The following is a 27,152-nucleotide window of genomic DNA, read 5'->3' on the forward strand; positions in this document are numbered from 1 at the left end:
AAAAATCACGGAATCGGAAAGGAACTGGGAAAGACCCGAATGAATGACTGAATTGAGGCAGGGAGGTTGATGCAGTAATGAAGGCGGGGTGAGATAAGTGCTTGGATTAAGCGGTAGCAGTTTGGATGGAGCGATGGGGAGATGAATGATTAATCAGGGAAGGCCTCCTAGAAGAGCCGGGATTTGAGAAAGGCACTGAAGATGGGAGAAACCAGCGGTCTGCCAGATACGAAGGGAACGTCTATTCTTTCCTTAAAGTTTCTCAAGGATAGAAACTCAACGGCCTCCCTTGGTAGTCTGATCCGGTGTATATTTAAATGTTGATAATCACCGAGCTCTTCATTATGCTCGGATGTTAATTTACAGTCATTTCCTTATGGTCGGAGCCCCGTGGGCACAGTGAACAACTGGTTGGCTTCCAACTCATAAAAACCTTTCATATTCTTAAAGGTTGACATTGAGTCTCATTAGGCTTCTTTGCTCTCAATTAAACAACCCCAATTTAACCTTTCCGTCGAAACCTTACTTTCGATTCCTTTAATCATTTTTGCCACCCTTCGGGTGGCCCGCTCTAACCTCTCCATATAGTTTTTGAAGTTCAGTGTTCATCATCAATCGTATTTATTGAGCGCTTACTGTGTGCAGAGCACTGTACTAAGCGCTTGGGAAGTACAAACTGGCAACATATAGAGACAGTCCCTGCCCAACAGTGGGCTCACAGTCTAAAAGGGGGAGACAGAGAACAAAACCAAATATACTAACAAAATAAAATAAAAAGTCCAGCAGAAGTATTACTTGCCAACTCTGTAATCTCCCAATGTGATGACTACGTACACAGCGGACACTCAGTAAATGCCACCGCCTGTTAATCCAGCTCTATATTCTGTCTCCTACATGGATACCATTCATTCATTCAATCGTATTTGTTGAGCGCTTACTGTGTGCAGAGCACTGTACTAAGCGCTTGGGAAGTCCAAGCCGGCAGCATGTAGAGACGGTCCCTACCCAACAACGGGCTCACAGTCTAGAAGGGGGAGACGGACGACAAAACGACACACGTAGACAGGTGTCAAAGCTGCATCATTAAGAAAATAAATAGAACAGTAAATCTGTACAAGTGAAATGAACAGAGTAATAAATCTGTACAAATATATACAAGTGCTGTGGGGAGGGGAAGGAGGTAGGGTGGGGGGATGGGGAGGAGAGGAGAAAGGGGGCTCAGTCTGGGAAGGCTTCCTGGAGGAGGTGAGCTCTCAGTAGGGCTTTGAAGGGAGGAAGAGATGTGCGGAGGGAGGGCATTCCGGGCCAGCGGAAGGACGTGGGCCGGGGGTCGACGGCGGGACGGGCGAGAACGAGGCCCGGCGAGGAGGTGAGCGGCGGCCGAGGAGCGGAGGGTGCGGGCTGGGCTGGGGAACGAGAGAAGGGAGGTGAGGTCGGAGGGGGCGAGGGGATGGACAGCCTTGAAGCCCAGGGTGAGGAGTCTTTGCTTGATTCGAAGGTTGACGGGCAACCACTGGAGATTTTTGAGGAGGGGAGTGACATGCCCAGAGCGTCTCTGTACAAAGATAATCCAGGCAGCAGAGTGAAGCGGGGAGAGACAGGAGGATGGAAGATCGGCGAGGAGGCTGACGCAGTAATCCAGTCCCAAACACTTAGGACAGTGCCCTGCACACGGTAAGCGCTCAATAAATACCAGTGATTCATCGATTTGGGTGACTCTGGGCAAGTCACTTCACTTCTCTGGGCCTCAGTTCCCTCATCTGTAAAATGCGGATGAAGACCGTGAGCCCCACGTGGGACAATCTGATCACCTTGTATCCCCCCAGTGCTGAGAACAGTGCTTTGCACATAGTAAGCGCTTAACAAATATCAAAATTATTAGTATTATCGATTGAGATGTCTCCTCCCCATCCACCCCCCGCCCTACCTCCTTCCCCTCCCCGCAGTACTTGCATATATTTGTACAGAATTATTACTCTATTTATTTTACTCGTACATATTTACTATTCTGTTCATTTTGTTAGTGATGTGCATATAGCTACAATTCTATTTATTCTGACGGTTTGGACACCCATCTCCGTGTTTCGTTTTGTTGTCCGTCTCCCCCTTCTAGACTGCGAGCCCGCTGTCGGGTAGGGACCGTCTCTATACGTTGCCGACTTGGACTTCCCAAGCGCTTAGTCCAGTGCTCTGCACACGGTAAGCGCTCGATGAATACGACTGAATGAACTGAGGGCCTGAGTGAAAAAAGGAAAGGGAGCAGGGATTTCCTCGACTGCGGGGCCCGATCTGATCTTCATTATTATCTACAGGTCACTTCTTTTAAGAGGAGAAATGGTGTGAGAAGCTGGGAGGTAATATGGGGTGATGCAGGGAACTCTTCCTGGTATTAAGAGCCTGCCCTTTCGTCTCTGGATTAGCACAAAAATCCCTACTGATCAAAGGGCCTTCAGGAGGACTACGGGAGAGGAGGAGAGGGAGAGAGGAAGTTCGCCCAAGGCTCAAAAGAAAACTCTTTTTATATCCACTGGATGTCTGCGGGGATGGGGACTGTCACTGCTGCCTTTTACGAAAGGGAGAGGGATGAGTAAAGTCACGCAGGAAAGCACCGTCCCACCCTTCCCCATCCGCTACTGCGGCTCATCGCTTCTGGTCGCCGCCGGGGTGAAGGGGGCCCGGCCAAATTTGGCACCGATCAGGTTTTTTTAAAAACTCAATTCAATTGAAGATGGCTTCAGACTGAGCAAATCCCCAAGGACGGAGAGGAATGAGAGAACCGGGCAACGGGCAAATTCTGACCACTCTCCCCCCTCTGGACTTAAGCTAGCTCATGGCAGGCAGGGAAGATGTCGTGTACTCTCCCAAAGCCCTCAGTACAGTGCTCGGCGCACAGCAAGCATTCAATAAACACCACTGATGACGGTGACGGCCCAGGGCCTGACGACCGCACGCCAGAGAGCCAGCCACTCGGACTCGGAGGACCGCACGCCGTAATCTTTCCTTTGCCGAGGCGTGGATCCCGTGTCGGAATCGGGAAACACAGAGAAAACTGGAGCGTCTTTGGAAAGTTCTGGGACAGTGCCTCATCCTTCACTGTCAGATCTGAACTCTTCCATTAGAGTACTAAATTCTGTACCGGCTAGAAAGCGGACTCTGAAAATTTAATGTACCTTGGATCTAGTCAGGCTCTAAACAAATCCCGAAGGAGTCTCTGTTCTCTTAGTCTATTCTATCCAAGTAATCAAGAATTATTTTCATTTAAAAGGACGGTGCGGTCCGGGGCGTGCCTTTCCACAGTCGGCAAAGTTTGTTATTTTTTCGAAATACCTTCCGAGATATCCGAAAATAACATTTCTGTCCTAACGAGCCTCTCTTTTTGAAGGACTGGCCCTGGCCTTGAGCAGAATTGAAGTTTGTATGACTTTTTTCTTCGAATCGTCGCGAACAGGCAGCACTTGGAGAAGAGGATTAAACGGTCGGGTTGACGAAACGTATTAAAAAGGATACCCAAGGTCTCCCCTCCCGCCGATTCCCTGTTAATGCGGATGATTTCCATGATGATAACGATTAATAAGATTAATTACGGTACTTGTTAAGCACCGACTATGTGCCAGGCACCGTACTAAGCGCTAGAGTGGATACAGGCAGATCAGGTTGGACACAATCCCCGTCCCACGTGGGGCTCACACTCTCGATCCCCGTTTTACAGATGAGGTAACTGAGGCACGGAAAAGTTAAGCGACTTGTCCAAGGTCCCACAGAGGATAAGTCGAGGAGCCGGGATTAGAGCCCACGGCCTCCCAGGCACATGCTCTATCCACTATGCTATGCTGCTTCCTTGAATTTAAAAACATTTTAAATAAAAAAACAACACCCTTCCTTCCCCATCCCACTGAAATCCCCCGGAAGCAGGCTGGGTAGCAGATACGGCAGAGACTCCTTTAAGTGGGAACCTTGGGAGGGGACGAGCTTCCCAACAGAGTGAGCGTGAAGTGCGGAGGGATGGGGAAGAGTTTCCAAGGACATCCACGAAAGGGGACGAAACGGATGGGCCAGAGGAGAGGACGTGTCAGTAAAGCCCGGAGACAGAGGGATTTTAATGTTCCGAGATTGGGGGGAAAAGGGAGCAGGGGAGCACTGCTCTTTATATCCACCCCAACATCTCCACCATTTTCGAGAATGGGACAAGATAAACACGTTCTTCCAGTCAGACACGGGCTGAGTTGCTTACAAGTGTTTAGCGCAGTGCTTTGCACACAGCAGGCGCTCAATAAATCCGACAGTGAATGACTGGGTGTCTAGCCGCTCCGGCGGCCGGCCGCAAATGGGAGACCGTGTACCTTCTTCGCGAGGAAATGCTTGCTCGTGAACACGTCATTAGCAATGGTACCTGAATTCAGTAGCTGCTGCTCCATGACCCCACAGCCCATCACCTCTATCCATTTTCCTTGGAAGTTGATCTCCATTTCAAAGGAAGGATGAGTGAAGGGAAAGTAGCAGTCCACCCATCTAATCTCCAGTCCTGAAATAAAAATAATAATGATAATGGCATTTATTAGGCGATTACTGTGCGCAAAGCACTGTTCGAAGCGCTGGACAAATGTATGAAATGAACAAATACCGAGTGTTACAGGGCTACAGTCACCCTGGGATTAAGGCTGTGAGCCCTTTGTGGGACAGGGACTGTGTCCAACCTGAATAACTTGTATTTTCCCCCGCGCTTCGGACAGGGCCTGACTTATAAACAAACACCATGAAACAAAAATAAAACAGAAAACCAAGGCGTGAGATCTTGAATATGTCCCTCATATTAAATTTTACCCCCAGGCATCACTTCATTCTCTCTACTTCCACCCCTTATCAGGCATTTACTCAAAACTGTCATGCTGCTGCTACTACTACTACTACTACTAATAATAATAATAATTGTGCTGTTTTTTAAGAACTTACTATGTGCTGAGCATTGTACTGAGTGCGGGGGTAGAAACAAGACTGTCATGTCACACAGAGTCCCTGTCCCACATGGGGCTCTCACTCCAAGGGGGAGGGAGGGCGCCGGTTTTTAATCCCCAATTTACAGATACGGCCAGTGAGGCCCAGAGAACAGAAGTAACTTAGCTTAGGTCGCTCAGTCAACAAGTGGCGGGGTCAAGATTTTTTTTTTAATGGTATTTATTAAGCGCTTACTATGTGCAAAGCACTGTTCTAAGCGCTGGGGAGGATCGGGACTCCTGTCTCCCAGTCCTGTGTGCCTTCCTACCACGGTCTGGCTTTGAAAATACACCCAGTCTACGCTCCTTCCTCAGTGCTCATTTATCAGGTGGCTCGGTGGAAAGAGCCCGGGCTTCGGAGTCAGAGGTCACGGGTTCGAATTCCGGCGCCGCCAGTTGTCAGCCGTGTGACTTGGGGCAAGTCACTTCACTTCTCTGGGCCTGTTACCTCATCTGTGAAATGGGGATGAAGACTGTGAGCCCCCCATGGGACAGCCTGATCACCTCGTAACCTCCCCAGCGCTTAGAACAGTGCCTTGCACAGAGTAAGCGCTTAATAAATGCTATTATTATTATTATTATTATTATTATTATTATCAAAACAGTCCCGGCTACAGCCTCTGTCCTTCCAGAGCCCCCTCCTTCCTCTCCCCCTCGTCCCCCTCTCCATCCCCCCGCCTTACCTCCTTCCCTTCCCCACAGCACCTGTATATATGTATATATGTTTGTACATATTTATTACTCTATTTATTTTACTTGTACATATCTATTCTATTTATTTTATTTTGTTAATATGTGTGGTTTTGTTCTCTCTCTCCCCCTTCTAGACTGTGAGCCCACTGTTGGGTAGGGACTGTCTCTAGATGTTGCCAACTTGTACTTCCGAAGCGCTTAGTCCAGTGCTCTGCACACAGTAAGCGCTCAATAAATACGATTGATTGATTGATTGATTAGGGACTGTCTCTATATGTTGCCAACTTGTACTTCCCAAGCGCTTAGTCCAGTGCTCTGCACACAGTAAGCGCTCAATCAATACGATTGATTGATTCCAGAGTCACTGGTCTGTCCCTGTTCAGATTTGCGGGGCCACAATTCCTTTCTGCTTCCTCCTAAATTTGAAAACAAAAAAGACTCTTTGCTGGGTAATATTTTCTTTACACTGAGGGTAAAATCGCTTTACACTGGAGGGTGGGTTCCAGAAACATCCGTTTGGGAGGAGCGGGCGGACGTTAATTCCACAGCCTTTCACCCAGAACAACGGAGGAGTCACTGAGTTGTACTTGCCAAGCGCTTAGTGCAGTGCTCTGCACACAGTAAGCGCTCAATAAATACGATTGAGTGAATGAATTGAGTTTCCAGCTCCGGCTTCTTGTAAGGCATTCTGCAAACCTGGCCCTCCCTAACACCTTGGCAGGGAAGGACACCCTCCCATCTGGTTTGTCTGAGCCCTTGGGGATGTGGCTGCATATATATAAGTGGATTAAACTGCTACTACTATAAATCTAACTGTGATTTTTAGACTGTGAGCCCACTGTTGGGTAGGGACTGTCTCTATATGTTGCCAATTTGTACTTCCCAAGCGCTTAGTACAGTGCTCTGCGCATACTAAGTGCTCAATAAATACGATTGATGATGATGATCTAACATTACACACTGTGTTTTCCTCATCATAGAGAGTAATAATAGAATAATAGAGAGTAATTTTAGACTGTGAGCCCACTGTTGGGTAGGGACTGTCTCTATGTGATGCCAATTTGTACTTCCCAAGCGCTTAGTACAGTGCTCTGCACATAGTAAGCGCTCAATAAATACGATTGATTGATTGATTGATTAATAAAAACCTCCAGTTAGGGCTTCACACTGCCAGACCTTAAAGTTAGTTCTGCCAGTTATCCTCTCCTATAAGTCACACGTTCTGCCACAGTTATCCTCTCCTAAAAGCCACGCTTTATGAAAAACCCAAAAAGAGGGGAATTATTTTTAAAACCTGCTTGACGATCGCATAATTGGGCCCAAGAATGGTAGTTTTTTTGTTGTTGCCGCCGTCGCTGTCAAGAAGGCTGGTTGGTCTTGGCGCTGCTAAGGCGCTGCCGTGGGATTTAGGTTCACAAGAATCCCTTTGCTTAGGCTTTCGCCCTTAAGCTGACCAGGACCACGTCTGCACGGGGCAAGTGCTTCTCTGCAGAGGCAAGTCGAAAGTTAAGCCTCAAGCTAACGTCACCAGGGACCGTGACGGGCAGACAATGCTACCGTAGCGGAGCCTGGTGTCATCTAGTCCTATCTCCAAGTCCGAGCGGGAAAATCTGCCGTCACCAAGTCGGACTACGAAAAGTCTCCCGAGTCCCGGCAAGTCGGCGAGGAAGAAACGCAGAAAACAGAGCTGCAGCATCTGTCGACCGGGTAGGCGTCCGGGCTGATCCAAAGCCGAGCAACTCATGGCGATTTTCCAGAAACAGAGCTCGGTCTGGTCACGGAGGCCTCTCTGCACTGAACTGGGGGTGGGAGGTTGAGGGTTTTTAAAAAAAAATACCATTTTATACCATTAAAGAAAAAGTGCTGAAGAAACACCAGCTGATCAGGCCAGGCGCAGTCCCTGTCCCGCATAAGGTGCCCAGCCTAAGCCAGACGGAGGAGGATTTAAGCCCCATTTTCATTCATTCATTCAATCGCATTTATTGAGCGCTTACGGTGCGCAGAGCACTGTACTAAGCGCTTGGGAAGTACAAGTTGGCAACATATACAGAGAGTACAGAGAGTAGAGGTGAGGAGATCAAATAAGTGGCCGAGCCGGTGAGTGGCTGAGGAGAGGCAGAGCAGGTCGGTGGCGTTGCGCGACGAAGCTAGCAGCGGAATAGGCGTTGGAAACATTCATGCGGACGTTGTAAATCCCTGAGGATCAGAGTAGGGATGGAGAAAGGGAGAGGGAATGTGGGAAAGCCATGGGAGCATTTCAGTTCTCCGAGTGAGTGTGTCGAGTGAGAACAGGGGATTCAGAATAGGGCCTTGCAGAACACCCACTCTAAGTGGATGAGAGGCAGAAGAGCAGCATGGCGTAGTGGACAGAGCACAGACCTGGGAATCAGAAGGTCCTGGGTTCTAATCCTGGCTCCGTCACCTGTCCGCTGTGTGACCTTCAGCAAGTCACTTAACTTCTCCGCGCCTCAGTTCCCTCATCTGCAAAACAGGGAGGCAACGGAGGCACAGAGAAGTGAAGCCACTTGTTCAAGGCTGCGCAGCAGACAAGCGGCAGAGCCGGGATTAGAACCCAGGACCTCGGACTCCCAAACCCGGGCTCTCGCCACCGGTTACAACGAAATTCGGGAAGCGGAAGGTCTCGGGCCGCCGAGGGCTCGGGAAGGTGCTTCGGGTCTTCGCCGTACGTCCGCCCGCGTTCACCTCTGTCTCCAGCCGGACGGGCGGATGAGTTGCCAGACCCAGGCTATATAATAAGCTCCACACGTCCGTCAAGTGATTTTTGTCTCACCCTCTTTAGAATTTTAATGCCGACGCGTACGCTGAGAGACGGTATTTTTGACCGCCCCGAATAGATTATAGCCCATTTCCACTTAACGTTATCATCTGGTATAGAGACGCTGTCATTTTAGTGCGGAGACCGTGCTTTGTGATGAGCAGGCTATGAAAGATGACCCTTGGAAAAGTATAGACTGTATTTACATGTGTTCATAATAATATCTAATAAAAAAACCTCATCCATTATTCATTGCTATTTCATCCTGCAACTAAATTTATTGATTTTTAATCACCGTTTTTGATATACTTATATGGGGTTGGAGGACATTTTGTATCTTAGGGAGGCTTTAAGGCACTTTGATTTATTTCCTATCGGAAAAGTCAGGGAAATAGGTCCATCGTAACGATAATGATGATAATAATAATAATGGCATTTGTTACGCGTTTACTAGGCGCCAGGAACTGTACTAAGCGCTGCAAGCAACCCAGGTTGGACACGGTCCCTGTCCCGCGTGGGGCTCACAGTCTCAATCCTCATTTTACAGGTGAGGGAACTGAGGCCCAGCGAAGTGAAGTGACTTGGCCAAGGTCACCCAGCAGACAAGTGGCAGAGCCGGGATTAGAACCCACAAGCCCCGAATCTGCCCTTTCCTCTCCATCCAAACCGCTACCCTGCTGGTTCACTCTCTCATCCTATCCCGACTGGATTACTGCATCGTGGCTCAGTGAAAAGAGCCCGGGCTTTGGAGCCGGAGGTCACGGGTTCAAATCCAGACTGTGCCAACTCATTCATTCATTCATTCATTCATTCGTATTTATTGAGCGCTTACTGTGTGCAGAGCACTGTACAATTGCCAGCTGTATGACTTTGGGCAAATCACTTCTCTGTGCCTCAGTGACCTCATCTGTCAAATGGGGATGAAGACTGTGAGCCCCCCGTGGGACAACCTGATCACCTTGTAACCTCCCCGGCGCTTAGAACAGTGCTATGCACATAGCACTGATAGCTTAATAAATGCTATCATCATCATTATTATTATCAGCCTCCTCTCTGATCTCCCATCCTCCTGTCTCTCCCCGCTTCAGTCTATACTTCACTCTGCGACCCGGATTATCTTTGTACAGAGACGCTCTGGGCATGTCACTCCCCTCTTCAAAAATCTCCAGTGGTTGCCTGTCAACCTACGAATCAAGCAAAGACTCCTCACCCTCGGCTCCAAGGCTGTCCATCCCCTCGCCCCCTCCTACCTCACCTCCCTTCTCTCCTTCTCCAGCCCAGCCCGCACCCTCCGCTCCTCCGCCGCTAACCTCCTCACCGTTAGGCCTCGTTCTCGCCTGTCCCGCCATCGGCCCCCGGCCCACGTCACCCCCGGGGCCTGGAATGCCCCCAATCCCTCTGCCCATCCGCCAAGCTAGCTCTCTTCCTCCCTTCAAGGCCCTACTGAGAGCTCACTTCCTCCAGGAGGCCTTCCCAGACTGAGCCCCCTCCTTCCTCTCCCCCTCCTCCCCCTCCCCATCCCCCCCGCCTTACCTCCTTCCCTTCCCCACAGCACCTGTATATATGTTTGTACGTATTTATTACTCTATTTATTTTACTTGTACATAGCTATTCTATTTATTTTATTTTGTTAATATGTTTGGTTCTGTTCTCTGTCTCTCCCTTCTAGACTGTGAGCCCACTGTTGGGTAGGGACTGTCTCTATATGTTGCCAACTTGTACTTCCCAAGCGCTCAGTCCACTGCTCTGCACACAGTAAGCGCTCAATAAATACGACTGATTGATTGATTGGTCTCCTTTGCGCTTTACCCAGCGGTTGGAAGCAAAGTGACCTAATGGAGAGAACCCGGGCTTGGAAGTAAGGGGACCTGGGTTTTAATCCCAGCTCCGCCGCTTGTCGGCTGCGTGACTTGGGGCAGGCCACTTCACTTCTCTGGGCCTCAGTTACCGCATCTGTAAAATGGGGATGAAGGCCGCGAGCCCCACGTGAAACAACCTCATTAGCCCGGCACTTAGAACAGTGCTTGGCACATAGTAAGCGCTTAACAAATACCATAATTAGTCATGATTATTTCATTTCTCTGTGTCTCGGTTACCTCATCCGTAAAATGGGGGTTAAGACTGTGAGCCCCATGCGAGGCAGGGACTGTGACCAACCTGATTAGCTTGTATCTTCCCCAGAGCTTAGCACAGTGCCTGACGCCTAGGAAGCGCTTACCAAATCTTAACAGTCTAGTCTTCTAGACTGTGAGCCCGCTGTTGGGTAGGGACCGTCTCTATACGTTGCCAACTTGGACTTCCCAAGCGCTTAGTCCAGTGCTCTGCACACAGTAAGCGCTCAATAAATACGATTGAATGAATAAATAACTGAAAAAAACAGGGCAGCAGAGGTCACTACCTTGATGGGTGACTTTCTCATCCTCTTTCCCTCCTCTGCCTAATACGAATGTCATTCCCTCAGTCTCCCGGTTGAAGGAACGGCCTGGATGGAAAAGACAACGGGTGAGCCCACCGTCGGGAGCGAATGAGGTCACCGAGGGAGTGCGTGTAGATCGAGAACAGAAGGGGACCAAGCACTGAACCTTGGGGAACCCCCACAGTAAGGGGATGGGAGGGGGAGGAGGAGCCTGCAAAAGAGACTGAGAATGAACGACCGGAGAGATATGGGGCAATAACTAGAAGGTGAGGTGGGGTCAAGAGAGGGGTTTTTTAGGATGGGAGAGACATGGGCATGTTTGAAGGCAGAGGGGAAGGAACCAGTGGAGAGTGAGCGGTTGAAGATGGAAGTTAAGGAGGGGAGAAGGGATGGAGCGAGAGATTTCATGAGATGAGAGGGAATGGGGTCAGAAGCACAGGTGGCCGGAGTAGCACTTGAGAGCGGGGAGGAGAGCTCCTCTGAGGATATCGCTGGGAAGGATGGGAGAGTAGCAGAGAGTGTTGAGAGCCGGGGGGTTGGAGAAAGGGGGGAAGAGACTTTGGGGAGGTCGGACCTGATGGATTTAATTTTGTTAATGAAGTAGGAGGCCAGATCGCTGGGGGTGAGGGAAGGAGGAGGGGGAGGAACCGGGGGCCTGAGAAGGGAGTTGAATGTCCGGAAGAGCTGGCGGGGGTGACGGGCATGGGTGTCAATGAGGGAGAAGAAATAGTCTTGTCTGGCAGAGGAGAGGGCTGAGTTAAGGCAGGAAAGGATAAACTTGAAGTGAACGAGGTTGGCACGGTGTCTAGACTTTCGCCAGCAGCGTTCGGCAGCTCGAGCAGAAGAGCGAAGGAGGCGGACGGTGGCAGTGATCCAGGGCTGTGGGTTAGTGGTGCGAGAGCGGCGAAGGGAGAGGGGAGAGAGTGAGTCTAGCTGAGTAGAAAGGGTAGAGTTGAGGGCAGTAATCTCTCTCTTATTAAGACTAAGAGTCTCTCTTAGTGACTCTTATTAGAGAGTCACTCTAATAAGCTCCCCGTGGGCAGGGGAGCTTATTAGAGTGGCCACATGTTAGACTGTTCTCTCCCAAGCGCTTAGTACAGTGTTCGGCACACCGTAAACACCCAGTCAACACAACTGATCGACGGATCATCCTCTGGACAACAGCAGTGTAAACCTCAGAGGCTTTAAATCCTACCTTCTAAGCCTTAAATTCAGTATTTTCTGCTGTGATCATTTTCCAGTTCTTGGTACTAATTAAATTCCCATTTTGATCACGCCTTTTTACTTAATGTGGCCCAGCTGGGGCTGCTGGGGTCTTCCCAGGACTTTCCACTGCATCCTGATGGGACTTTTTAATCCCTTACTTTCCTCGGATAATTGCGTTTTCCGTTAAGTGCTTACTATAGAGCCAAGCACCGTACTAAGAGCAGGGGTAAAGACGACATAACCAGGTCCCACGGGGGGCCCACAGTCTAAGTAGGAGGGAGAACACGCATTCAATTCCCATTTTGCGCTCACAGAGAGGTTAAGTGACCTGCCCGATGTCACACAGCAGGCAAGCGGTAGAACCCCGGTCCTCTCATTAACAGGCCTACGCTCTTCCCGCTGGGCCATGCTGCACCGCTGATATCGGTGGAGACTGATAATCTCAGTAGTCGGGAATTTTCGGCCTAGTTCAGGGATATTCGGCGAACTTCGGTCTCGCGGGGGGAAGGCCCAGTCGGGGTCCAGTAACCTCGGGAACTGGACTAGCGCTGTCGATGACAGCTTGTCAATTACCAGACCCGCAGGCGACAAGAAAAGAAGGCGTTAGATGGGCCCCGAGCTAATAACCGGCCTCGCCTCCCGGGATTCCGGGAACGGGAGGCGGGAGAGGATCGAAGGAGCCTCCGGAGGCTGCCAGGGAGGAGGGAAGACAGACGGGGACGGATGAAGAGGTCGAACTGAAGCGCGGGAGTGGGGACGCCAAGGCACGGTCCAGCGCGTGGCTGTGGCTTTTCCGTTTGGGAAACGAGAACGGAATTAAGCGATCCCAGACGAAACTGATTGGGAACTTTTGGGTCAGGGCTAAAAGGTTGATTTACTGGAGGGGCGGGAGGAGTGCTAACTGGAGCGAGGGCTCCGACTCCGGGCTCGTTCTTCCTTGGGGATTTCCGCCGGCCCTCTGATTAAAGCCCAACTCAGCCGGGGTCCTGTTGGCCCAGAGATTTCTGGGCTCAGGGCTGGGGGAGGCCTGGGTTCGATTTTTTCCCCTTTTCTGGGGAGCTTCAGGGTCGGCCAGAAGCGTGACCCTCGTCTGCTTCCCCGGCCCACATCCATCGCCCGACCGCCCGGGCTGGCGCCGCCCGGCTCGCTTTCGGCACAGAATCACTGACAAATGCCTCCCACGCAGGGAAGCAGCGTGGCTCGGTGGGAAGAGCCCGGGCTTGGGAGTCAGAGGTCATGGGTTCGAATCCCAGCTCCGCCGCTTGTCAGCTGGGTGACTCTGGGCAAGTCGCTTCACTTCTCTGGGCCTCAGTTCCCTCATCTGTAAAATGACGGTGAAGACTGTGAGCCCCACATGGGACAACCTGATCACTTTGTATCCTCCCCAGCGCTTGGAACAGTGCTTTGCACATAGCAAGTGCTTAACAAATGCCATCATCATCATTATTATTATTATTATTATTATTATTATGATTATTATGCAGTTTGGAGAATTGTCAGATGGGAGGGTGCCGCTTTCGGCAGAGCATTTCATATTACGTCTGAGACGATCCGTCACTTATCTGGATTAACCCGACAGTGCTCACAAGGCCCCTGCTACATAATCAATCGATCATTGGTATTTACTGAGCGCTTATTATGTGCACAGTACTGTACTATGCGCTTGGGAGGGTATAATACAACAGAATTAGCAGACACGTTCCCCTCCCGTACGGAGCTTGCAGTCTAACGGGGGAGAGAGAATGGGGAAATAAATTCAATGTTCCCCAACAAAGAATAATCATTAACAATACTTATGGCATTTGTTAAGCGCTCACTATGTGCCAAGCACCGTTCTAAGCACCGGGATAGATACAAGGCAATCACGGGGCTCACGGTCTCCATCCCCATTTTACAGCTGAGGTAACTGAGGCCCAGAGAAGTGAGGTGACTCGCCCAAGGTCGCGCAGCAGACAAGTGGCGGAGCCGGGATTAGAACCCGCGACCTCTGGCTCCCGAGCCCGCGCTCTGGCCACTAGGCCAGGCTGCTTCTCGGACGCAGAGCAAGCAGGGCACTGTAAGTGAAAAACAATGTCGCGCTGCCCTGAACGCCGGTGACGCTCTTCTTACAGGCTGTGAAAGTTACTCGAAAGCAAATTAGGAAAAACACCAAACTCCACTGGTGTAAAACGGTTTCCCGAAACCACGGTCCCCGCAAGGGCAACCTCAAGGCACCGCTACCACCAAGACAGCCAACGAGATATTAAACTGCCGGAGAAAGGAGCCTTGGTAATGAGACCCCAAACCCATACAAGAAGAAGCAGGATGCCGTTGTAAGTTTTATCTTCCCGTAAAAATCGCGTTCAAAAGGCGACAGGTCATGGGGAAAAGCTAAGCTGAAGCAGTTATAAACATAGAAAGGGTTTGTGTGGTTTAACGATCTACCAAGGGTGTCGGTAACTTCAAAAAAAAATCACCTTCTTGGTATTTCCAATAGGTCTCAGAATTCGAAAATTAAGTCAAAACCTCCTCTGTTGACTGACATTACGACTGTGATAAACTTGGATATTTAATGACAGACCAGAACCTAGGATAGTCCACTTTATCTGATCCCCCAGAGGCATCTTCCCAGGCATTTAACCAAAATATATACTAATAATCATCCCTTTCTACGGTGCCTAAGCATGAGCCCGCACTTTTTAAGAAAACTATGAGAAAGGAAATGAAATAATTCTAGTGGGAAGACCCCAGCTCTGACAGCCCAGCATCCGTTTTCATTTTAAAGAAAACACACATACATAGCCGGTGCACATAACCCACCTGTCAATCCATCAATCGGTACTTAGGTCTTGCAAAGCACAATAGGATTCCTAGACCCATCCCCTGCCCTCATGGAGTTTACGGTCAGAGGGTAGTTTTTATTTTGTTTTTCGGTGGTATTTAATCAATCACTTATTTTGCACCAAAGCACCGTGTTAAGTTCTGGGGTAAAGACAAGACAGTAGATCAGAGAGGGCATCTGTCCCACAATAGGCACAGCAGGCGCCTTAGCTCCATTTTACAGATGATGGAACTGAGGCCGGAGAGGTTGAGTGAGTTGCCCAAGGTCACACAGCAGGGCGACGGCAGCGCTGAGATTCGAACTCAGGTCTCCTGGCTCCTAAATCTGTGCTCTGTACCTTCCCCGGGGCTTAGTACGGTGCTCCGAGCAAAGTAAGCGCTCAGTAGGTACCAGCGACTGACTGACGGATGGATCGGGAGGCCCTAAAATACCACAGTCATTCTTAATAAAGAGGCTTAGCAGAGGCGCCAAAAAATAACAATGTCATCCCCCGACAATCGGCTTTGTTTCCAAATAAAAGGAATAAGTGGAAGTACACCCAGAATGAGCATCGCTGCGCCTTTAAGTTTTGGGTTTCGTCCGACTCATCGGTGGGCTTGACGGAGAAAAAGTGTGATATTTTTGCAAACCCCCTTCTATTTGAGTGCGTACGAACTATATATGTTCTCCAAACCGACGGACTGTGTAATGCATCTGAACTGTTTCGCTGACTCCGTAATCTGAGAGTAGGCAACCATTGGGATTTATGAAATAACGGCAAACGCCCCGGCCTTCTCCAGTCTATAATATCTTTTCTCTAATCAAATCGAAGGACTTGCAAGCTGGTTCTGCATCGATAAAAAGCATCAAAGATTCGTCTCCAAAATGAGAAAGCTGCAAAACTCTCTGCCAATTCTGAATTTAAGGATGTCTGCGGTAAGCAGAAAGACTGCTGCGTCAGTAAGGTTTTACAGGCTGCAAAACTCATAATGTGGAATTATTGTTTTTTAAAGGAAACGTCCATGAAAAGAATGCCAAAAGGCAGAGGGAAAATGTGATATTTCATTTATCAATCAATCAATCGGATTTATTGAGCGCTTACTATGTGCAGAGCACTGTACTAAGCGCTTGGGAAGTACAAATTGGCAACATACAGAGACAGTCCCTACCCACCAGTGGGCTCACAGTCTAAAAGAGTGGGCTCACAGTCTAAAAGACTGATTAATTATCAGTTAATTGATCAGTCAATAATATTTACTGAGGAGTTACTGTAAGCGTGGCACTGGGCACTGGGCTTGGGAAAGGACTCATCTTCCTTCACGAATCCTCTCCTCCTCCAAATTTCCCATCACGGTCGACAAGGCCACCACTTTCCCACCCGCAAAGCCCGTGACCCCATCATTCATTCGTTCAATCGGATCTACTGAGCGCTTACTGCGGGCAGAGCACCGTATCAAGCGCTTGGAAAGTGCAATTCGGCGACAGATAGAGCCAATCATCCCGGACCAGTCCTTCTCTTTCAACCACCAAACTCGGTCTGTCCCCAGATCCTACCGTTGGTTTTCCTCCGCGACATTTCCGGATCTTCCCCTTCCTCTCGATCCAATCGGCCACCACGCTGCCCCAGGCACTTGGTCGTATTCCCAATGAGCCACCACCTGGCCCTCCTTGCCGGTCTCCCCCGAGCATCCCGCCTCTCCCCTCTCCGGTCCCTATTTCCCTCCGCTACTTGGATGGTTTTTCTAAAACGTCACTCTGCACAGGGCTCCCCGCTCCTTAGACGCCTCCAAGAGTTGCCCATTCCTCTCTGCGTTAAACAAAATCTGAAGACCGCTGGAATTAAGGCATTCGATCAGCTGCCTCCCACTCACGCAGCCTCTTCTCCCCAGCTGACGATCACCCCTCCTCTCAGGCTAACCTCACTGCGGCCCGTTCTTGTCTCTTGTCACTGAAGTCTCGCTCACGCTCCCTCCAATGCCTAAAACTCCCTCCACAGAAAGCCCTCCCGATGCCAACGTGACAGGCTACACGGCTCTACGCAGCTCCCCTCTTTGTCTCCCCCAGTCACCAACTGCCCCTTCAACAGTTCTGCAACTCAATCGCTTAAACACTCACAACCTCCAATCGCTCCTGGGTACATAGCTTCCTTTTTTTTTTATGGTATTTGTTTAGCACTTACTATCAATCAATCAATCAATGGTATTTACTGAGCGCTTCCAGGCACTGTACCAAGAGTGGGGCAGATACAAGCGATTCAGGTTGGACGCAGTCCATGCCCCACGTGGGGCCCGCAGCTTTAATCTCCATTTTACAGATGAGGTAACTAAGGCACAGGGAAGTCGACTGACTCGTCCGAAGTCACACGGCAGACAAACGGCGGGGCCAGGATTAGAACCCAAGCCCTCTGACTCTCGGGCCTCTGCTCTTTCCACTAGGCCATAACTACCTCATATATACGCCTCATTTCCCTTCTTCTAACTGTAATTGATTTATGTGTCTGTCTCCCCTGCTAGATAGTGAATAATAATAATGATGATGGCATTTGTTAAGTGCTTACTTAAGCGCTGGGGAGGTTACGAGGTGATCAGGTTGTCCCACGGGGGGCTCCCGGTCTTCATCCCCGTTTTACAGATGAGTTAACTGAGGCACAGAGAAGTTAAGTGACACAGCTAATTGGCGGAGCCAGGATTCGAACCCATGACCGCTGGCTCCCAAGCCCGGGCTCTTTCCACCGAGCCACTCCATGGAGGTGATTTCTTCCTATTAATTTTATCGTTCCCCTCCGAAGCGCTTCTAGACTGTGAGCCCACTGCTGGGTAGGGGCCGTCTCTATATGTTGCCAACTTGTACTTCCCAAGCGCTTAGTACAGTGCTCTGCACACAGTAAGCGCTCAATAAATACGATTGATTGATTGACTGATTAGTGCAGTGCTCTGAATGTAGTGGGTGGTCTATAAATATCACTGATTGACCGAAGGGGGGGAGATGTGCGATCCTGCGCTACAAGGATCAGCAGCGTGGCTCAGTGGAAAGAGCCCGGGCTTTGGAGTCAGAGGTCACGGGTTCGAATCCCGGCTCCACCACAAGTCTGCTGTGTGACCTTGGGCAAGTCACTTGACTTCTCTGAGCCTCAGTTACCTCATCTGTAAAAATGGGGATTACGACTGTGAGCCCCACGTGGGACAACTTGATCGCACTGTATCCCCCCCACAGTGCTGTGCACACAGTAAGCGCTTAACAAATGCCATCATTATGATTATCATTGCAAAACAGGAGACCAGCGAAGAGGCGATTCGGCAGCGCGGGTGGGAGACGGCAAGAGATTAAAGCAGGGTCTTGGCCGCATCTCGGTGGGAAGAAAGGGGCCGGAGGAAGAACTGACATGACGCAGCGACGGGCTGAATGTCAGGGTTAAAAGGTATTGAGGAGTCAGAGGCTGCGGGACAGGGACGATGGTCGTCCGGGATGAGGAAGACTGGGATGGGGATGGGTTTGGCAAGTAAACTCCATCGATCCACTACCAGAACGACCGCAGGTGGAGGTGGGGCGTTCGGGAAGAGACGCGTCCGCGGCCCCTGCAGCTGTGAGCCCGGCCCACCGCCAACCCGGCGCGGGGGAGGCACTTACTGTCTCCAAACAGATGCGTTATCAGCTTGTTGAGCGTTTGTTTCAGGTCGAATTCCACGAGCTTCACTGCTTCCATGGTGTGGGTCTCCTGCTTGTGAGCCGTGCGGCAGCTGGGCTCAAACAGCTGGAGGTCCCCTCCATCGGGGATGCCGGCGAACAACTGCAAAACAGAAAGATTCGCGGGGATCTTGTCGCTGAAACGCCAAGTCTTGGGCAACAGAAATGGAAATTTCGCTGTGGGGGAATCGATCAGTCAGTCGACCTAGGCGTCTCACTCCCGGTTGTACATTCTTCCCCAGCACCTTAAATACGCTGCCCCGCACACAGCCGCCGTACGGGAAGCTGAAATCGGGGAACGGAAAGCCAGGAAGACGGAGGTAGCGTTTCTAGGACGGGGTAAAACAAAGCCTCAACAAGCCTGCGTCCCGGCTGAAAACCGAGAGTCAGCTGCCGAGGACGGACCCGTCCGGCGCCACTGGCATTAAGAAGGGGGTGGTTCCCTACGAGCCCAGCTTCACGTGGACAGCGTGACGGCGGGCCAAGCGAGAACACCACCACTGAGCTCGGCCCGAATACGGGAGCCGGAAGGGTGGGCAGAGTCAAGGACGATCGATGACGAGACACCAAAGAGGCGGGATGGCGGTGTTGGCGTCCGCATCGGGTGGAGGAGAGAACTGGAGGGGAAAGTGTGAGTAGGATTTTTTTTATCTTTTGAGCTCGAAGCGCAAGCCGGACATCCGTGGAGAGATGTCCTGGAGGCAGAAGGAAATGCGCCCTTATTCTGCGCGGGGCACCGTACTAAGCGCTCGTCTCATCAAACTAAACCGGACTCACTGGCATGATTATCGTTATGAAATACCACAATCATCATTATCGTCAATACTGGCGTTATTATTCTTCTTAACAAATACCACAATCATTATTACTGTTATAAATACGGGCTTCCCGGCCATTATGCTTTTAATGGCATCTGTTAAGCGCTCACTACGTGCCAAGCACTGTACTAAGTGCTGGGGCGGATACAAGATAATCAGGTTGGACACACGGTCCATGACCCACGGGGGGTTCGGGCTCAACCCCCATTTTACAGATGAGGTAAATGGGGCCCAGAGCAGTCAAGGAATTGCCCAAGGTCATACGACAGACAAGCGGCCGAGGCCGGATTAGAACCCAGGTCCCTCTGACGCCCAGTCCCAAGCTCTTCCCGCCAGGCCACACTGCTTCTCAGCATCGCCAATTGAGCGGATTTGCGGGTCTCGAGGACTAATCTCGCGGGCTCCAACGAGGCGCCTTTACCTTCCTTCCCAAATTGGAGTGTAGCTGACCAGAAAAGAATCACATTCAGAAGAACCAACGACAAATCTCCTTCCTTGGAGCGAAATCGAAAGCGCGATCCAAGCGCTGGGTACGGAACTCGGCGCGGAGGAAGCTCCTAACGAGCCCCGTGATCTAGTTTTTCCCTCAAATACCGGGTCGGCGTCCCGCGGTCCCGGCAACGGCGTCGGAGAACCCGGTCCCGGGGCTCCAGCGGCCGCTCGGGCCGGGGAAGCCGGCCCCCTCACCTCGTGGCCCGAGAACAGCCGGACCCCTTCCAGCTGGTGGAAAACTGGGTAGTGGAGGGCGTCGATGGACTCCCGCCGGTAAACGTCTCCCACCACCAAGAAGGCGTCCAGGCCCGCGTGGATCAGGTCGGACTGGTGGGCCGAGGTGTGAGATCGCAGCATGTGGGTTCGGTTCAGGTAATAGCTGTCTTCTCCGTTTCGGCAGGGATGGTCGGCCGGGATGAGCAGGCTGTCGAAGTTCTGCTGGGTGGTGACCACGGGGCAGAGGTCGTCGTACACAGAGAAGAGCGGGGTGCGCAGGCGGCTTCTATACTGCCGGAAGAAGTGGTCCTTGAGCCGCTCTTTGATGAGCCACAGCGGGTGTTGCCGCTGGTTGTGCAACCGCCTGCCCACCTTGGACAGGATGGTCTCCTTCACGTTGCTGTGGGCGTCCAGAGGGTACGACTTGCCCAGCAGCTCTAGGGTCCCCGAGGGGGCTTCCTTGGCGGGGAAGGGGGCCTTTCGGCCGCTGCCGGCCCACCTGGCCCAGACAGACAGGAGCCGGGGGACGGAGGGACGCGTGGTGACTCTCGTGAGGCTTGATGTGGCTGCCATGGCAGCTTCTTCCGCCCAGCCCCTGCAGAAGGCACACGTGAGATGCTCGTCAGGTGTCATCGCCCTGGCGGGTAACCCTACCTCGGATTGCTCATCTCACATTAATACAGTCACTCGTCCCATCCCGCCCGGATTGCTGCATCGGCCTCCTCGCTGAGCTCCCCCCCTCCCGCCTCTCCCCGCTCCAGCCCACACTTCGTTCTGCTGCCTGGATCGTTTCTCGACCGAAACGTTCGGGACGTGTCACCCCCCTCCTCCAAACACTCCGCCTCCATATCAGACACCAATTTCTCAGCCTTGGCTTTAAAGCAGTCCATCACCTTGCCCCCTCCTACCGCGCCTCGCTTCTTTCCATCTAGTGACTTGCCCAAAGTCACACAGCTGACAGTTGGCGGAGCCGGGATTTGAACCCATGACCACTGACTCCAAAGCCCGGGCTCTTTCCACGGAGCCACATAATAATAATAATTATTATATTACAATAATATAATTATTATAATTATAATATAATTATAATAATATAATTATAATAATGATTATTATTATTATTCTTATGCCCAGAAGGTTTCTGTAGAAAGATAATCTGGGCAGCAGAGCGAAGTTTGGACTGAAGTGGGGAGAGACTGGAGGTTGTTCAATTTGGCGCTATTTGCTCTCGTTCTGTCCCGAGGGGACAAGGAGAACAAGTACAGATTTATGACTCTATTTTACTTGTACATATTTACTTTTCTATTTATTTTGTTAATGATGTGCATCTAAGCTTTACTTCTATTTATTTATTTATTGCTCGGTTTATTTATTTATTTTACTTGTACATATCTATTCTCTTTATTTTATTTTGTTCGTATGTTTGGTTTTGTTCTCTGTCTCCCCCTTCTAGACTGTGAGCCCACTGTTGGGTAGGGACTGTCTCTAGATGTTGCCAATTTGTACTTCCCAAGCGCTTAGTACAGTGCTCTGCACATAGTAAGCGCTCAATAAATACGATTGACGATGATTTTATTTTGTTAATATGTTTGGTTTTGTTCTCTGTCTCCCCCTTCTAGACTGCGAGCCCACTGGTGGGGAGGGACCGTCTCTAGATGTTGCCCACTTGGACTTCCCAAGCGCTTAGTCCAGTGCTCTGCACACAGTAAGCGCTCAATAAATACGACTGATTGATTGATTGACTGATTGATTACAACCCTGCCGGCACACTTGGTTCCTCTAGCGTTAACCTTCTCGCTGGGCCTCCATCGTGCCTGTCTCGTAGCCCGCGTCCTGCCTCCGGCCTGGAAAGCCCTCCCTCCTCAAATCCGACGGACAATCACTCTCCCCCTCTTCCAAGACCTACCGAAGGCACGTTTCCTCCAAGCCCCACTTTTCCTCATCTTCCCCTCCCTTCCGCATCGCTCTGCCTTGCTCCCTTTGCTCTCTCCCCCTCCCAGCCCCACCGCACTTATGTACGCCGCTGTCATTTTCTTTAGGCGCAGGCTGTGAGCTCACTGTGGGCAGGGAACGTCACTGCTCTATTGCTGTGTGGCACTTTCCCAAGCGCTTAGTACAGTGCTCTGCACGCAGTAAGTGCTCGATAAATACGACAATGAACCGCGGGACTGGTCAGGCACTAACTCTGTGACAAGCACTGTGGTTACATGCCGGGGTAGATACAACAGAATCAGGTCAGAAACCGTCCCTGTCCGACATAGGGTTGGGGTCTAAGTAGGAGGGAGAACAGGTATTCATTCATTCACTCAATGGTATTTATTGAGCGCTTACCGTGTGCAGAGCACTGTCAGCTGTGCGACTCTGGGCAAGTCACTTAACTTCCCTGTGCCTCAGTTCCCTCATCTGTAAAATGGGGCTGATGACCGTGAGCCCCCCGTGGGACAACCTGATCACCTTGTAACCTCCCCAGCGCTTAGAACAGTGCTTTGCACATAGGAAGCGCTTAATAAATGCCATTAGTATTATTATTATTATTACTAAGCGCTCGGGAAGTACAAGTCGGTAACGTATAGAGCCGGTCCCTACCCAACAGCGGGCTCACAGTCTAGAAGGGGGACACAGACAACAAAACATATTAACAAAATAAAATAAATAGAATAGTAAATGTGTACAAGATAATAAAATAAATAGAATAGTAAATGTGTACAAGATAAACAGAGTAATAAATCTGTACAAACATATATACAGATGTTGCGGGGAGGGGAAGAAGGTAAGGCGGGGGTGGGGGGTGTGGAGGGGGAGGATGGGGAGGAGACTGAAGCACAGAGAAGTGAAGTGACTTGCCCCAGGTCGCACAGCAGGCCGGTGGCAGGGCCGGGATCAGAACCCGGCTCAGGGTGGCTCACTGGAAGGCTTTGCCAACCGTCAGCTGGGTGACTTGGGGCAAGTCACTTCACTTCTCTGGGCCTCACTGACCTCATCTGGAAAATGGGGGTTAAGACTGCGAGCCCCCCGCGGGACGAGCTCATCACCTTGGAACCTCCCCAGCGCTCAGAACAGCGCTTTGCACATAGTAAGCGCTTAATAAATGCCATCATTATTATTATTATCCTTATCGTTATCCTCTATCAGGGGTGCGCTTTTTCCAGGCTGCTGCTTCTCGCAAAAAAGACGTACACGGGCATCTTCCCCCGCCTCCTCCTCATCTCTCCTCCGAAAGAAAAGGGTCAGTTCAGAAAGGCAATCAATTAATCGACTGCCGGTAACGGAGCGAGCACCTACTACGTGCAAAGCACTGTACTATTAGAAAAAGTGGTATTTATTAAGTACTTACTGAGAGCCAAGAGCGGTATGAAGCGCTGGGAATGGAGTCACACCCTAAGCACAGATGGGCTGACACGAAAGGCGCTGAAACGATAAAAACACAATAAGACGACGTAAGACGAGGGAAACGCACTAAGCAAAAAGGAGACTAATAAGGCTAACGGCATTTATTAAGCGCGTACTATGTGCAAAGCACCGTCCTAAGCGCTGACAACCAAACAGCTGCCGGGTCCGCAGAAGCGGAGGTTCGGCCATCCCCTTTAAAAACGGGTGTGAGGCAGGCTTGGGCGCGTAAATCCGGTGGATCGAATGGACGGTGTCGGCTCAGAGATGGTCCCAGGTGGCGACTGTCTCTACACGGTGCCAACTTGTACTTCCCAAGCGCTTAGTACGGTGCTCTGCACACAGTAAGCGCTCAATAAATACGACTGATTGGGTCACTGAAGATACCCTCTGGCAGCTCCTGCTGTAGGCCGCGCCCTGGCCGAGGTTGTGACTGTGGATTCAGAGCTGTGGGGAGCTGGATCTCTATTCCTACAGATCTCTGCTTCGGTCTTGTGCGCTTAATAAATGCCATATATAAAAAAAAAAAAAGCACCTAGTGCGGTGGTCTACACCCGGTGAGTGCTCCAAACTACCTCTGATTGAGCCCCCTCCTTCCTCTCCCCATCAATCAATCAATCAATAGTATTTATTGAGCGCTTACTGTGTGCAGAGTACCCACCCCCCCACCTTACCTCCTTCCCCTTCCCACAGCACCTGTATATATGTACGGATTTATTACTCTATTTATTTGTACATATTTATTCTATTTATTTTATTTGGTTAATATGTTTTGTTTTGCCTGTATATATGTTTGTACATATTTACTACTCTATTTTACTAGTACATATCTATTCTATTTATTTTATTTTGTTAATATGTTTGGTTTTGTTCTCTGTCTCCCCCGTTACGACTGTGAGCCCGCTGTTGGGTAGGGACCGTCTCTATATGTTGCCAACTTGTACTTCCCAAGCGCTTAGCACAGTGCTCTGCACACAGTAAGCGCTCAATAAATACGATTGATTGATTTATTTTGTTGTCTGTCTCCCCCTTCTAGACTGTGAGCCCGTTGTTGGGTAGGGACCGTCTCTATATGTTGCCGACTTGTACTTCCCAAGTGCTTAGTACAGTGCTCTGCATGCGGTAAGTGCTCAATAAATACGACAATGAATGAATGAATTTCTTTTTTACTCTGGCCTGGATGCCTTTGCTTCCTTATAGCTGTCAATAATAATAATAATAATAATGGCATTTGTTAGGCGCTTACTATGTGCAAAGCACTGTTCTAAGCGCTGGGGAGGATACAAGGCGATCAGGTTGTCCCACGTGGGGCTCACAGTCTTAATCCCCATTTTACGGGTGAGGTAACTGAGGCACAGAGAAGCCCAAGGTCACACAGCCGACAGTTGGCGGAGCTGGGACTTGAACCCATGACCTCTGACTCCCAAGCCCGGGCTCTTTCCACTGATAATAATAATAATAGGCATTTATTAAACACTTACTATGTGCAAAGCACTGTTCTAAGCGCTGGGGAGGATACAGGGTGATCAGGTTGTCCCACTTGGGGCTCACAGTCTTAATCCCCATCTTTACAGATGAGGTAACTGCGGCCCAGAGAAGTTAAGTGACTTGCCCAAGATCACACAGCAGACATGTGGCGGAGTCGGGATTCGAACCCATGACCTCTGACTCCAAAGCCCGGGCTCTTTCCACTGAGCCACGCTGCTTCTCTAGCCACGCTGATCCTCCAATCAATCAATCAATCGTATTTATTCACTTACTGAGGCAGAGCACTGTACTAAGTGCTTGGGAGAGTACAAAATAACCCCCCAAAACCAATGATGATTCCCGGGTACCTCAGCTTTGTTTGCTTTATATGTTGCCAACTTGTACTTCCCAAGCGCCTAGTCCAGTGCTCTGCACACAGTAAGCGCTCAATAAATACGACTGATTGATTGATTGATTTGGGCTTTCTGCTGAGAGGCCTCTATAATCTCCCTGTCGAAAGCCGGTTTTTTTTCCGATCACCCCCCTGAATTGGGATGCCAAAAAAAATCCTCATTATTCTGGAAACCGCTATGGATCCCAGAGAATGATGTCTGCGACAGAACAACTGTTGGACTGTGGCACAGACAGGAGAGAATAGGAAAGACGGCCCCGACTCCCTCCCGAAGCAAATAGATAATAACAGTCGTAGCCGTTAAGTGCTTACTAGATGCCCAGCACTGCGGCACACTTCGGAGGAGACACGCACGGCTTTCCCAGTTCAAAGAGACGGGAGAACGCGTATTTAACGCCTATTTAACCCAGTTCAGAAACCTGAGGCACAGAGAAGTCAAGTGAGTCGCCCGGGGTCACCCAGCAGGTGAGTGACGGGGCCAGGATTAGAACCCAGGACTCCTGGGCGCATGCTCCTGCCACGTTGCTCGTTTGCCCCTCTTTTCATTCATTCGGTTGTATTTACTGGGCGCTTCCTGTGCGCAGAGCACTGTACTGAGCGCTCGGGAAGTCCAAGTCGGCAGCATCTAGAGACGGTCCCTACCCAACAGCGGGCTCCCGGTCTAGACGGGGGAGACAGACAACGCAAGTTGGAATGTACTGGATGCCCACCAGTGTGAATCCCACATTTCTTGGCTTGTTTTCTTAATTTTCTGATCTTCCGAATCGGACGACGTCGGAACCTTTCCCCCAAGCCCGTATACTAGAATTATCCTCCGTTTTAGATTAACATCTAAAGGGGTCTGGCCATGAGGAGCGCGGTGAATAATTTTCTTCGCCACTCGTTTCTGCCGCTCAATTCTGTTTCCAAGTATTTTAACAGGGAGCTGCTGAGAGGCCCCGCGACCCTCCCCGCGGCCTGCCTCGACGCTCGAGGCACAAAGGCCTAAAAATAAATGGAGCGCTGCTAAATCCCGGCGTTGGCTTCTAACATGGGATTTTAATAACCGCATAAAAGACCGTGGAGGATTCTCCAAGGATCCGCCATGAAAGGTTTTCTTATTGATTCTGGGATGTGAAATAACCAGAGCAAACCCTCCGAGGCCGGGGGAGGAAAACGGTCCCGGACCAAGTTAGTGGGAGCAGCCCATTCATCTGCTCGCTCAAAATCCAGAAAGACGGCTCCCTGACTTGAATGGACTCGGTTTAACGGCTCCGACTCCGGTCTCGGCAAGAGGGAACTCTATTTCCCCGCCCGGGGCATGTGGCTTCCGAGTTTTGGCAGAGGGGGGGTTGAAATACGACCGAGGACTCCAGCCGTCGGGAAGATGATGCGAGAAAGCTTGGAAGCCGCACGGAGAAGGTCGGGCGAGCCCTGAGAGATGCAACACCGGAGCACGCTGATCCTAGAGCTCTGGCGATCCTCCGCCTTTCACGTTCAAGTCATCGCTGGCTACCTTCAGCATGGTTATTGGCTTTTTAAATATTAAACGGGCATACGCCTAAAGGAGCAATTTGGAAATTTCCGATTACGCCCTAAATATAAAACGCAACCCTCCCATTCCGACGACTGCATTTGTGCTGTCACCGGACCGCTTCAATCTCCCTTTCGAAACGCTTATCCCTAACGTTTTAGCTAGAAAGAAAAATCAGATTTCCACGAAGGCAAGTTTGAAAGATGCTCTGTCCCATCAGAAGCCACTTAGGTATTCAAATCCTGCGGTATACAGAAAAGGAAAGTGTCCCACGATGGAGA

At 50.5% G+C, this 27,152-nt stretch overlaps 1 protein-coding gene across 1 annotated transcript in view; it reads right to left on the reverse strand.

Annotated features, from left to right (window-relative positions):
* The window catches only part of FARS2 (phenylalanyl-tRNA synthetase 2, mitochondrial), a 271,576-nt gene that overhangs the window by 239,245 nt on the left and 5,179 nt on the right, over positions 1-27,152 (reverse strand). Inside the window, exons 2-5 of the mRNA XM_038770346.1 lie at positions 23,427-23,500; positions 20,072-20,687; positions 18,510-18,669; positions 4,391-4,522 (exon numbers count right to left, since the gene is read on the reverse strand). Coding sequence (XP_038626274.1) covers positions 4,391-4,522; positions 18,510-18,669; positions 20,072-20,665 — 886 coding nt within the window. The 5' untranslated portion in view covers positions 20,666-20,687; positions 23,427-23,500. The remainder of the gene's footprint in view (positions 1-4,390; positions 4,523-18,509; positions 18,670-20,071; positions 20,688-23,426; positions 23,501-27,152) is intronic.

This window comes from Tachyglossus aculeatus, chromosome X3 (assembly GCF_015852505.1).
Source record: "Tachyglossus aculeatus isolate mTacAcu1 chromosome X3, mTacAcu1.pri, whole genome shotgun sequence".
Lineage (NCBI taxonomy): Eukaryota > Metazoa > Chordata > Mammalia > Monotremata > Tachyglossidae > Tachyglossus > Tachyglossus aculeatus.